The following is a 12,950-nucleotide window of genomic DNA, read 5'->3' as shown; positions in this document are numbered from 1 at the left end:
TGTTTCTAATGGTAGAAATATGAACAAAAATACATCAATAAACATAAATGTAATATCATCTAGGATAGATAACAAAAATATAAACACACATACGGGTGAGATTTTTATACAAGCTTTATTTACAACTTGATTACCAACTGTACATTTTTGCAGCGTAGGAAGCACATTTTTCCCCTCAAACATAGTCACGCCTTATAATTCCTTAACCTACAATCATTCTTCTTCCTTTTTTTTCTTAATATATTTATGTATATAAACTAATGAGCAGGACCTTCCTCCACTGTCTCACACACAGCGTATGTACATACTGTATACAAGCAATATAAAACTTGGCAAATGGAAAGATTATTTGCTACTTCGACTAGACGGAACATCTTCCTATGCATAAAAAATACACATCGATCGTAATATTCCAAAAAATTTGACCAAAATGCCATCGTTTCTCCTTCTTTTTCATTTTTTTTTTTTTTAATGATAAGGGTTTGCCCGAGGTGTCCTATTGGAGCAGATCCTCTCCTAATGGGCGTCTGTGGACGTAAAGTTTTCTTCTGAATTTCATTTTTAATAATCTAACACTGTTTTGTCTAGTTCACGCGTTGTGCGTTCCACAAACTCCCTTACAAACACTAAATATATATATATTTAAAAACAACAACAACAACAACAAATCATGTTGTAACAGTACAAAATGGTGGCGTATTGCATAAAATGGACATGGTGACGTGTGACGGCTGAGAAGAAAGCAGCAGCGGAGAAAGTTAAAGGACTAATAATCAGCAGCACACGGTTTACTGTACGAGTCGTCATTGGATCTGACCACGCCCCTTATTGATCAGCTGCAACCCCATTGGTTGGATGAATGACCTTTCATTTAACATAGACGCACATATTAGAGACCTAGATGTCACTCATCCTTCTCTGTCCTCTATGCAATGTAAACGTATTTCTATAAAAGGATCTAACAGGACCGAAGGTTAAGACTCGAAGGTTCGTGATTCAGCTAAGTAGCGTTCCGGATTTCTCTGCTAGCGATTTTAGGCTGCTTTCATACTCCTACCCCCCCCCCCCCCCCAATAAAAAGCGCTGACCAACCAGTCATATTTAAACGCCATATTTAGTGAACGAAAAAAAGAGAAAATAATCGTGTGACCTTCATACTGTAACCATAACAAATTCTAGCTAGTGTTAGCTATCTAACTAACCTAGGTAGATCTCTAGATATATTATTATTATTCATATTATTATATTAAATAAGGATTAAATTTTTTTTTTTTTTTTTTGAAGCTGAAAAGAGAAAATGTCTGAAACAACTTCCTTCCATTGAAACGCTGGAAATATGTTTAGTTCAATAGGCCATAAAGCTTGCGACCTGATTGGTCAAAAAACAAAAAAAAATTGTAAGATATAACTGTACTTTCAAAAGTTTCTTAAAATAATGTACAGTTACATCATGAGTTTTTTTTTTGTCTTGTTTTGCTTAGTTTTTAACCTCCTGACCAATCAGATCACACGGTTTACAGAAATAAAACTGAAAATAGTTTCAATTCAACAGGTCATTAAACTTGCGATCTGATTGGTCAGGAGGTTACAAAACAAAGCAAAACAAAAGCCCTCGTGATGTAGATGTACATCTTTCCCCAAACTTTTGTTGCTTTGCTGTAATGATAATCAGACGCAGCACTTTCGGTCAGCATTCTTAAGCCATTTCCTGTAAATATAACACTAATTCTATGGGAGAACAAAGTGTGACAGCAGCCCAAGCTCGAGCGATTTGTTGTTACATAAATAAATGAACATTCTAGAGTCCCATATGTTAAAGGAAAAAGATCGTCAATAAATACTGCTTTTCTCTGAGCTGGGTTTCACTTCCTGTTGCGAGGTCTCTAATATGCACATCGATATACATGTATATACTTGGAAACGCCTTAATGACTTATTATTATTATTATTATAAACTTTTTCTCCTAATACTGTCTCCTGTCAGGAAGAAAAGACTTACATAATGTCTCCACAAAGCGGTGACGCTCTGAGTTTGAGGAAAATTAAAACACACAAGGCCGAAGCTCCGTAACTGCAGAGGCTCACAATTTGTCCACCAGGGTCATAAAAAAAAAAAAAAATTAAATAAAAGCACACTTCATTCAAATTAGAAAAAAAGAAAAAACTCTAATAAATATGCATGGGGAAAAAAAAGGACATAATACAATTTTTTGACCTAGAGACGTTTCGTCCGTGTCGTAATCTAAGATCATAATACTTATTACATCACTCTTCAGTAACCTTCAGGCCCCGCCCACAGCACAGGCAGGAGCATGCTGGGATAGCGGAGGTTTAGAAACGCAACGCGGGCATGCCGACGAACCCGGACTCGGACCCGAGAGCGAGGTGTTAGTGTGTGTTGAGGTGTTATTCGAGAGCAAAATCATGCATCATGCAGCCGCGCCCGCCGCCTCGACCGGACGCTCATGCCTTTACATCACTGCGGAGGGAGGAGACACACACACACACACAGAGAGAGAGAGAGAGAGAGAGAGATATGGACAGCTGTCAAACAAAATGGCTGATTCATGATGATTTCTGAATGTTAATTGATCGTTAGTCGACAGACAGACTGTTAGACTGTATGGTTAATGATGAGAAAATAAAATAAACAGGAAATCATGCCAACAAATCAGTTAGTAGTGAAGCGCTAATATCTGCGTTATCAACGGTGAAAAATACATCGAGACTTCGAAATCGAAGCTCGATCAATTGTTACCATTATTAGTGTGTGATTAGTGATGAGACACAGTGTAAGGCAGCTGTCTCGTTTATCTTATACGCATATATAAATGTCGTCGTAATGCTGACAGACAACTCTGTGCCACATGACTCTGTGATCGCTGTGTCATCTGATGCCTTTCTTTTCCTTTTCCTCTTCCGAAAACCCGAACGTTGCCCGAATTTACCACTAGGAATTCCCAGTTCCAAGTCGGAAATATACATTTTTTTTTCCAAGTTTGGAGTACAAAGCTTTTGCAGGATTGCTTGTTCATATTTTGTAGGGGGAAAAAAATAATACAGAGTGTTATCCCTCGAGTCTCTTTCTCTCCGTTTTCTCATTCATTTTACGGTATCAGAAAGTGTGACACTTATTTAGCGCAGCAGTACTACACTCGGGGGGAAAGTCTGTTACAGGAAAATAATAACTTCAGGGCACCTTTTTCTAGCGAGTGGTTTAGGCAGGCAGAAATGTGGCGTGAAGAACGAACAACAAAGGTACGACTGCGAATAATCTGCGTTTACGCGGGCGCCACGCCGCCGTTTTAGTAAATGAACTCAATTTGGGATAATTGTGCGTTTTGATCACTTGCTACAGAATTCTTGCCCCTTTTTAAAGACTTTTTTCCACTCGGACGTTTTTGTGTTTTCCCGCTGGTGCCTGAAAGGTTATCGATTAGATCAAGATGTGATCGGTTGTGACGAGACTTAAAGCAGAACTCCTGAAAAATTTGAAGCATTTGAAGGTCTGTTCTTATCAGGAAACGATAATTAGCTGCGTTAATAACCGCATTACACAATGACTTCTAGTAAACGAGTCATTTTAAAGCTTGGGTTCGATTAATCAGGCGCAAAATGGGCCGTGAAATGAAGCTGGGTGTCGCTTTCGGATGGTTTAAAACGCAGACTGAGCTTTTTCTTCCAGAAATCGGAGGTTTTTATTGCAGAGTTTGTTTTGTGGCTGGTTTTTAAAGGCCCCGTAAAAAGAAGAAGGAAAAAAAAATGTTAAAAGCAGGAAATAAAAAGGCAAAATATTTTTGAATTAAAGTGTTTTGAGTTTCTCAGAAACTTTTTATATTATTTATATAAATTTTATATATTTAAAAAAAAATAATAATATAAGGGGCACTCTTATTAGTTCATAACTTTATTAATTTAATGAAATTTAATTTAAACAAGGGCCTTTTTATTACGCTAAATCTCTTAATCAAGAACTTTAAAGTTTTGGATTAAAGAGTAAAATGTAAAAATTTATTCAATACTTCCAAACAAATTTTTTTTTTTATTTCCACACTTTCCCGAGTGTCTTTTAATATTATTTTTTCCCCCCACAAACTCTCCAGATCTTCACATAAGCCTTGTAATGTGAATGTCATATGGAAAATAATGGTAAATAATGTTTATGTGTGAGTGAGCATGTGTGTCCTGCTTGCTATCGAGGCACGAGTCAGTGTAGAGCGACTTCTGAAATCTCTCTAAATTGCGTTGGGAATTTGAAAAACAAAGACACTTATTGCGAGAGAATTCTCTCGGATTCTCTCTGATCAGACCCTGTAGAGACCGAAAAGTAATGAAGATGGTTGTGATGGGATGGGGTGAATGATGTGCGCTAATCCTGTCGCTAAAGAAAAAAAAATTCGTTCAGGCCTGAGGGCGATATGCAAATTAAGGCGTGGCAAGCGGGACGTCATGAAGGTCACGGATTCTGATGACTGACACCAAAATAAACAAACAAAAAAAATTTTTTCCACCAACATGGTGTCGAGCTCCAGGTCCGCTAGCGCCATTTGATCGCCATGGCAACAACTGGAGTTACTTAGACAACCGTTCTGAATTTGAACCAATTGAACTAATTGAATCTTTCGCTAACGAAACAAACGCTCTGAATAAAACCACCGCTAGAACATCGGATTTCATATCCATCGTCGACTTTCTCTTCTTCTACGCTGAAGGATTTCTACTTTGGACGGTCAAACAGTTGTGCTCGAATCAGGAAATCCTACCTGTAAAATCCTACATCGTCATTATTTTTACATGCCTCTGATTAGTAAATAAATCCCCACACCCCTTTAAATAGTAATACAAAATTTTCTACAATTTTTTGGTGAATGACTTCAAATGGACGTTGATATTTTCAAATTTTTTAATATTAAATAATTTATTTTTATATATTCTTGCCGTCTCGTTCTTGTTCCACAGAGACCACACGATGTTGTGGCGGTATTCAGACAAGCAAATCCGTCCATTTTTTATTGCACATACCGTACATTTTGGCTCGACTGAAAGCGACTCATCGAATATCATCAAACAAACAATGCCTTCGGAGTCACGGAGAAATGCATGACATTCGTTAATCCGTCCATCCATCCATTTTCTATACCCGCTTTATTCCTAATTAGGATCGCGGGGATCTGCTGGAGCCTGTCCCAGCACACACTGGGCGAAAGGCAGGGGTACACCCTGGACAGGTCGCCAGTCCATTCGTTAATAAGCGAATGGAACTAAAAAGAACCCCTGATGTAATATGTAATAGCGCTTGAAGGGGTGGAAATGAAATTTTTTGCACCGTGGTGGTGGAAAAGTGTTAAAGCTACAAACACGAGCGTATGGCTGCTACAGCGTGGAGGAAATTAAAGCCCTGTGTCTAAAGGGGAGAAACACTTCTTTATTAAAATCACTTTAACGTTAATCACGGAAAAAAACAAACCAACAAACAAAGCAACTTCACTCCTATTATCAATTTCTGGAAAAAAACAAAAAATGTCTGAAACACAATAAAAAATAACGTGTGTGTGTGTTATTAAGTTCGATGCATAGATACAACCTTTAGAACGTCTTTTGAAGGAAAAAAAAAATAATGAATGAAAGAAAAGATCCACATGAAGGAAGGTATAAAAGGAGGCAGAGCGTTTAAATGCTCCTGTTCCCTCTGTGGTCATTTCTGGAGACCAGTCAGAGTCCTGATCCGGGATCAGCTTGTTCTGGATTTCGAACAAATACTGCACCAGGATAAATGGAGAAAATAAAATGAGCTGGTCCCAGATCAGCATTCCAGACTAAGGCTTTACTGATGGGGTTTTAAGCAGAGACGCATCACTTGACGTTTCCTTTTTTTGCAGGAGTACTACATACTGCATCACAAAAGCTCGGGACGTAACGAAAAAATAAAATAAATGACATGTAACAGTCTACGGTTCGGGAATCGGACGACGTCACTTCCTGTCTCAGGAAGCGATTTGTTAAAAATAATAATAATAAAACACCATGAAATAATAAGCATTTGTAAAAGTCAAGGTTGCTCCGAGAGCAAGCTTTCACTCCTTTACATCATCATCATCATCATCATCACCTTAAAAACACTATTGCATCTCTACTTAAAATCCCCCTGGGTTTTATTTATTTATTTTTATGAAAAGGGGAAAATTTTAGTGGGACTGTAAACAAGAATCCAGATTCAGACACCCTGTGATGACGTTCAGCTTGGAGAAGAAGGAAAAAAAAAAGAGGAGGAGGAGGAGGAAGGGTGAGGAACAGCCATGGGGGAAAGAGACAGGCGTCCTGTTTGACCACAGTGTTGCCATGGTGATGTCGGGAGGAGTCTACCTGGCTGTGGCGGGCTGCACGTGGCCTGGATACGAGCGCCGCGTGCTGGTGGCCTGCCGCTGACGTGCCAGGAATGACTGACCCGATCCCGTGCTGGCTAAACGGTCCTCCGCTGCTTTCTTCTGCAGAGCCATGCCCTGAAAGAGAGAGAGAGAGAGAGAGAGAGAGAGAGAGAGAGAGAGAGAGAGAGAAATTGGATTAGAAACACAACTCATGATTTTTTTTTCAAGAACACAGACACTGTCATAATCTAAAAAAATAACTGAAGTGCACTGTCAGATAAGTGACCACCAACCCAGACACTAACAGGCACATAGGACACACCTCCTCTTCATTAGGACAGAGAGGCCACGCCTGCTTCACTGTGACTTAGATAACTTAGGGATTAAATAACGCACCACTTTCACTGGGACTGATCTTTTCTAAAGGCCACACCTCCTTCTGACAGGAAAAAGGGCCATGTCTTTTTCACTGGGACTAACAGCTGGAACAGAGGCCACGCCTCATTCAACAAGATTGACAGGTGCAGAAACCATTGGTCCTCTTCACTGGGATTAACAGGTAAAAAGACCACACCTCTATATACACTCCTATTTCAGTGAGACTGACAGGTAAAGAAGCAACACCCACATCAATGAAACTGACTGGTACAGAAGCCACACCCACCTCAAAGAAACTGACAGGTAAAGTAGCCACACCTATTTCAGTGAGGCTGACAGGTAGAAACACCACACCTACTTCAACAAGACTGACAGGTACAGAAGCCACACCCCCTACAACGAAACTGACAGGCACTGAAGACACATCTACATCATTAGGACTGACAGGTAGAAAAGCCACACCCACTGACATACACAGATGTCCACACCTCCTTCATTAGACCTGACAGATACAGAGGTTTTGTGACATCAAAGCAAATCCTTTCCTTCGTTTTCTAGAGACAGGTCAAAATCTGAGCAAAGGATTGTGGGAGAGAGAGAGAGGGAGAGAGACAGAGAGCGACAGAGAGAGAGAGAGAGAGAGAGAGAGAGAGAGAGAGAGAGCAAACGCCCTGAACGGTGTAGCTACGTCATAAATGCAGTGAATCCAATGTGTTTACAGCCCTAAGCAAAATCTTTCACTTTACTTCTTCGCAACTTCTACTGCAGAGCCCATTAAAGTATTTTGTCTTGTTGTTTCGTTGTCAAATTGTAGCATGACAAGAGGAATCTTCAACCATGAAGTAAAAGATGGTGGATTATGGATTTTCTGGTTTATTACACACATAAAAACACTCCTGAGGTTTCGTGTATCGTGAGAACGCTAGAAGCTGGTCCGTAGCACAACGCTGCCCTCTAAAGGACGTTAACGCAATTACAACCTTATATACTACTCCGTTTACTTACTACACACTCAAGAGGAAGATTCAATAAACAGTCAACTATATTTTTGTTACCAGTGACATATATACGTATATTTGTAAGCGTGTATATACACAACCTCTCCTATCACCTTCTGACCAATCAGATTTGAGAATCCGACATGGCTGTGATGGTCAAGCTTCACACACTCACCATGTTGTACCAGGCAGATACGATCAGTTTCTCCTCATGATCTCGCTGAGACTTCGCCTTATCGTACTCTTTCTGTAAACAAACCACACACACACACACACACCTCTGTCAAACACTGTGGACACTATAGCAGTTGTGAGAGACTCTGTGTGTGTGTGTGTGTGTACCTCCAGTGAGTGCAGCATCCTCTCCTTCTCCTGTAGCTGGTTCTTCAGGGCCTGAACCTCAGGAGCTGAACCCTGGTTCTGTTTAGGGTCCAGGGTCCGAATGACCTGAAACCCACACACAGCACATTAGACACACACACACTTTTCAGAAACCTCATACAGTCTACACTCCAGACGGCTTGTCTTACACTCTTCGCTTTCTCCAGATATTTCTTATATCTCTCTTCCATCTGCTTCATCTCGTCGTCCTTCTTCTTCAGAGCCTCCTCCAGTTCCTCGATCCTCTGAGCTGAAATCAGAACATGATGTAAGGCATCTGGAGGAATGTTTTAAGTGGATGAGACATTTTATAAGAATTTTATGACAACCGTGTCATCTCTGAGTTTTTCTTCCATCATAAACCTTATTATTAGACTTTTTCACAAGCATTTAAGCTTAATTGTAATGAGTAAAAAATGAGCCTCATAATCCCAATACAAGAATATTTGTTCAATTTGACTTTTGTGTGAGGTTTTTGTTTTACACTGAACTCAGGACTCACCACTGGTGTTATATTTGGGCTCCAGGTCCTCGATGATGGCGCTCTTTTTCTGCAGCTCGTTGGTGGCGTCTCTCAATTTCTCTCTAAATCACGAAGAAAAACAAGATGATGAAAAGGTAAAATCTTTAGCCAAAAAAAAAAAAAAAAGAGAGAGAAAAAAACGTGCCACTTACAAATGTTCCTCGCACTTCCGCTTCAGTAGAACCGACTGCAAGAGACAGAAGCGCACGTTTAGACACAGGTCACTGTTTTTAGAACTGAACAGCTCCCTCTAGTGGAGATGAAGCACATTACCACAAAGTAGCGTGTATACAGAATAAATACATGCGGCTGATGTATTCAATTACAAGTCCTGTCTAAAGAGTAAGCAGTGTAAACATGCATGAAGTGCTCAATAATAACACAATACATCAGTGTATACTTCTTTGTTTTGCCTTTACGTGCTTATTGCTATTATTTTGTCAACTTTTTTCGGTGTGCAAATGTGTGTCTGGTAACATTTCATTGAATGTTACTGGTGCTTTGGTGACGTAAAGGCTTTATAGTCCCTTTAGAATTTCCAGAGATTTTTTTGTGATATACGTATATATATTATATATATATTATATATATATATATATATTTATATATATATATATATATATATATATATATATATACATATATATTATATATATATATATATATATTAGTATAGTCGTCAATACACAATCTGTACAGGAAACACGACCTGTACTGCGAATATGCGAACCAGAAGCGATACGATTTATTTAAACGACAGGTATTTATAATACTGTAGTTATAATCCTAATAGATAGTGTTGTGATGACGTCACACGGCGTGTCTCAGATCAAATCTGTGTTTATTCCTGGGTCAATTTATTTAATTATTTATTTATTATTTTTATTTAATATCATTTTACGTTAATTTCTACAATCGACAAAATCCCGAAACCCTAGAGGGACGTAAATAAAGCTACTTGAATCTGAATCTAATAAGCGTATTGTCCACCAGGGGGCAGCACAGAGCGCATTCTCGTTCCCGTGGACATTTTCACTTCATTTTCAGCAGCAGCTTTGGATTGACTCCTCAATCCGCCTCATCGACTGTGGCCATGTGTCCCGAGAGCGACGGAGCATAAAACCCTGCCAAGTGAATGTAAAAAAAAAAGGAAAGGAAAGGAAAGCTGATACTGCAACTCATTTGCTTTCTTTTCCAAATCTATTGGGTTTTTCGATTTCTCTGGATCTTGTGCAGAAGCTGGAGAAAAAGCTGTCACATAACCGTGTCTTTACTCATTAGCATTACAGACCTCATTAGCGTTAGTTAGCTAATGAGTGGGCAGCTGGTCAAGTGGTCATGAATTGATCTGTGGAATGGATTCCCATCTCTCTCTCTCTCTGTCTGTCTGTCTGTCCCTCTCTTTTCTCACAAGCTAATTTCTTTATCTTATTTTGTTTAATGCGAGTAGATAAGAAGCGGTAAAGACTCGTCATGCAGCTGCTCTTATGGGACTGTCTCAGCATCAGCATGCTCACTGCAACGCCAAGCAAGAGACAGAGAAAGAGAGCAGCAAAGTGACGACATGCTGTACTTACAATCGCCTGAGGAAGGAGTGAGGGTGAGAGAGAGAAAAGAGGACTCAAGTTCAGACAGGCCTGTCCGCAATGAGAGAGAGAGAGAGAGAGAGAGAGGAAGAGAGGGAGGAATAGAGGGACAGAGAGACACGGGGTGAGACAGAGAGGGTGAAAATGGAAGAGAAAGATAGAGGGAGTGAGAGAGAGGGAGAGAGAGGAAGAGGGAAGTGGCAGAGAGATAGCAAAGGAGGAAGAGAGGGATAGAAAGAGAGAGAAGGAGTTAGAGAGAGAGACAGGGTGTGTGAGAGACAGAGAGGGAGAGAGCGGAAAAGGGAAAAGGAAGAGGAAGAGAGAGAAAAGGAGGAAGAGAGGGGGAGAGAGGGAGAGAGAGAAAGAGGGAAAAGGAAGAGAGAGAGAAGGGGGAAGAGAGGGAGAGGGGGTAGTGAGAGAGAGAGAGAGACAGAGAGAGGGAGGGAGGAATAGTGAGAGACAGAGAGAGACAGGGTGAGAGAGGGGGGTGAAAATGGAAGAGAAAGATAGAGGGAGGAAGAGAGAGAAAGGGAAAAGGAAAAGGAAGAGAGAGAAAGGAGGAAGAGAGGGGGAGAGAGGGAGAGAAAGAAAGAGGGAAAAGGAAGAGAGAGAGGAGGGGAAGAGAGGGAGGGGGGTAGTGAGAGAGGGGGGGTGGATACAGAGGGACAGAGAGAGACGGGGTGAGAGAGAGAGGGTGAAAATGGAAGAGAAAGATAGAGGGAAAAGGAAGAGAGAGAGAGAAGGAGGAAGAGAGGAAGACAGAGAGAGAGAGAGAGAGAGAGAGAGAGAGAGAGAGAGAGAGAGGGTGTGGAACGGATGAAGTCAGGAGAGAACCAAATTAAAGGAGGAATGGAGCGACAGATGAACTTTAACCCCTTAAACATTATGAACATGAGCACCTGAAACACCTTCACTAACTCAGCTGAGGATTATATGATGTCACTGTTTACGTTTAAAGCCCAGAAATAACAGAATATAACATTTATCACTGATGCATTATTTCTTTATCCCTGATATAAGCACTGAAACAGATTCCCTTCAGTTTTACAGCCATGTGATGATGTCGCAATCAAATAATATTCCTGCAAGATCTATAACGTCTATACACACGTGTGCACGTGATTATGGACACGTTCTGGAGTCTCCTGGTCTGTAGCTGGTTTGTATATCAGGCTATCATACTGTTCATTAGATTAAACTCGATGTAGTGAGCATAATTCAGCTTAATGTCTGATAGCGTGATGGTGAAGGTGAAGATGAAGAGCTTTTCTGAGCGATGTGACGTCCGTCACGTCGTAGAGAAGCAGCTGAAAGCGCTCCGGAGTGGACGTACTCGCAGGACAACAGCAGGACGCTCGGTGGAATGGTGAGCAGCGTGAAACGACAGGAGTGTTACTCACATCGTCTGCTTTCGAACCCTGCTCCTGTAAACTCTTCTGCAGCTCCTCCACCTGACTCTGACCTGCCATGAGCCTCTGATTCACCAGCCTGAGAGAGGGGGAGAGAGAGAGAGAGAGATATCAGATATTGTATATATTGTACAGAATAGAGCAGCTTCTTGAGAGGGGGGCAAGAGGAAGAGAGGGTGGGAGGGAGGGAGAGGGGACAAGAGAGAGAGGGTGGGAGGGAGAAGGAGAGAGAGGGAGAGAGAGGGAGAGAGAGAGGCAGAGGGGGCAAGAAAAAGAGAGGGCAGGGGGAGGGAGAGAGAGAGAAGGAGCGAGAGAGAGAGAGAGACAGAGAGAAGGAGAGAGAGGGAGAGGGGGCAAGGGGGGGGAGAGAAAAGGAGAGGGAGAGAGAGAAGAAGAGAGAGACCTGTTCTCCGTCTCCAGCTCGTTCTTCCTGGCGTTTGCGTCCTCCAGCAGACTCTTGAGGAGAGCGATCTGCTCGTTGTCTGATCCTTCCTGATTCAGCTTCAGCATCTTGTTCTCGTGCTGCAGACGGATCAACCGCTCCCTACACACACACACATACACACACACAAACACACACAAACACACACACGGCTATAGTAAGACGTGTGTATTCAGTGAGTGTGTGTGTGTGTGTGTGTTTCTGGAATCAGTACAATTGAACATACCTGATCTCTGGGGTCACGATTTCTGCCGCAAGTGAGTCCGAGGCCTCGCTGCTGCCCAGTGGTACCAAACCTACTCACACACACACACACACACACACACATTAAACACAGCAAACACACACACTCCTCTTGTTTAACTCCACCTTCAGTGTAATGTGTATTACAGCGTGAGCTGTTTCTGACCTGAGGTGAGCTGACCCTCCTGAGCCTGAACACACCGCAGCTCCTCAATCGTCTCCTTCAGAGAGTCGCGCTCCGTCCTCATCCGCTGCACACACACACACACACAAAATATATATCACACACACACTACCATCATCCTGTTTACATTATACTGTCAGTCTGCAAAAGTGTACATGTATTAAACATCTGATATGAGAGTTATTACATCATAACATGCAACAGCCAATCAGGTTCTAGTATGCAAAAACAGCATGACTTCATTTGGAAATAACGATTTTCTCTCTACATTTCTCTTTTTTTCCCGTTCTCTGATGACATCCTGTTCTCTAATGTTCTCTCTTTTTTTAACTTGAACATGAACAGACACAGTGGCTCAAAGAGTAAATAAAGGATGAGTGGGAAAAAAAACAAAACAAAACAAACGCAAACACCAGAAGAGTAAAAGTGTGTGTGTGTGTG

At 41.2% G+C, this 12,950-nt stretch overlaps 1 protein-coding gene across 2 annotated transcripts in view; it reads right to left on the bottom strand.

Annotated features, from left to right (window-relative positions):
* Positions 1-96: 96 nt before the first annotated feature.
* hook3 (hook microtubule-tethering protein 3) overlaps positions 97-12,950 on the bottom strand; it is a 30,747-nt gene continuing 17,893 nt past the window's right edge. For both annotated transcript variants that reach the window (XM_058382825.1, XM_058382824.1), the window contains 11 exons: positions 12,492-12,576; positions 12,309-12,378; positions 12,044-12,184; positions 11,632-11,719; positions 8,798-8,832; positions 8,625-8,707; positions 8,272-8,372; positions 8,084-8,188; positions 7,917-7,988; positions 6,364-6,500; positions 97-2,479 (listed from right to left, as the gene is read on the bottom strand). In XM_058382825.1, coding sequence (XP_058238808.1) covers positions 2,464-2,479; positions 6,364-6,500; positions 7,917-7,988; positions 8,084-8,188; positions 8,272-8,372; positions 8,625-8,707; positions 8,798-8,832; positions 11,632-11,719; positions 12,044-12,184; positions 12,309-12,378; positions 12,492-12,576 — 933 coding nt within the window. In that variant the 3' untranslated portion in view covers positions 97-2,463. The remainder of the gene's footprint in view (positions 2,480-6,363; positions 6,501-7,916; positions 7,989-8,083; positions 8,189-8,271; positions 8,373-8,624; positions 8,708-8,797; positions 8,833-11,631; positions 11,720-12,043; positions 12,185-12,308; positions 12,379-12,491; positions 12,577-12,950) is intronic.

This window comes from Hemibagrus wyckioides, linkage group LG28 (genome assembly GCF_019097595.1).
Source record: "Hemibagrus wyckioides isolate EC202008001 linkage group LG28, SWU_Hwy_1.0, whole genome shotgun sequence".
NCBI classification, from domain to species: domain Eukaryota; kingdom Metazoa; phylum Chordata; class Actinopteri; order Siluriformes; family Bagridae; genus Hemibagrus; species Hemibagrus wyckioides.
This window is presented reverse-complemented; position numbering and strand designations above follow the sequence as displayed.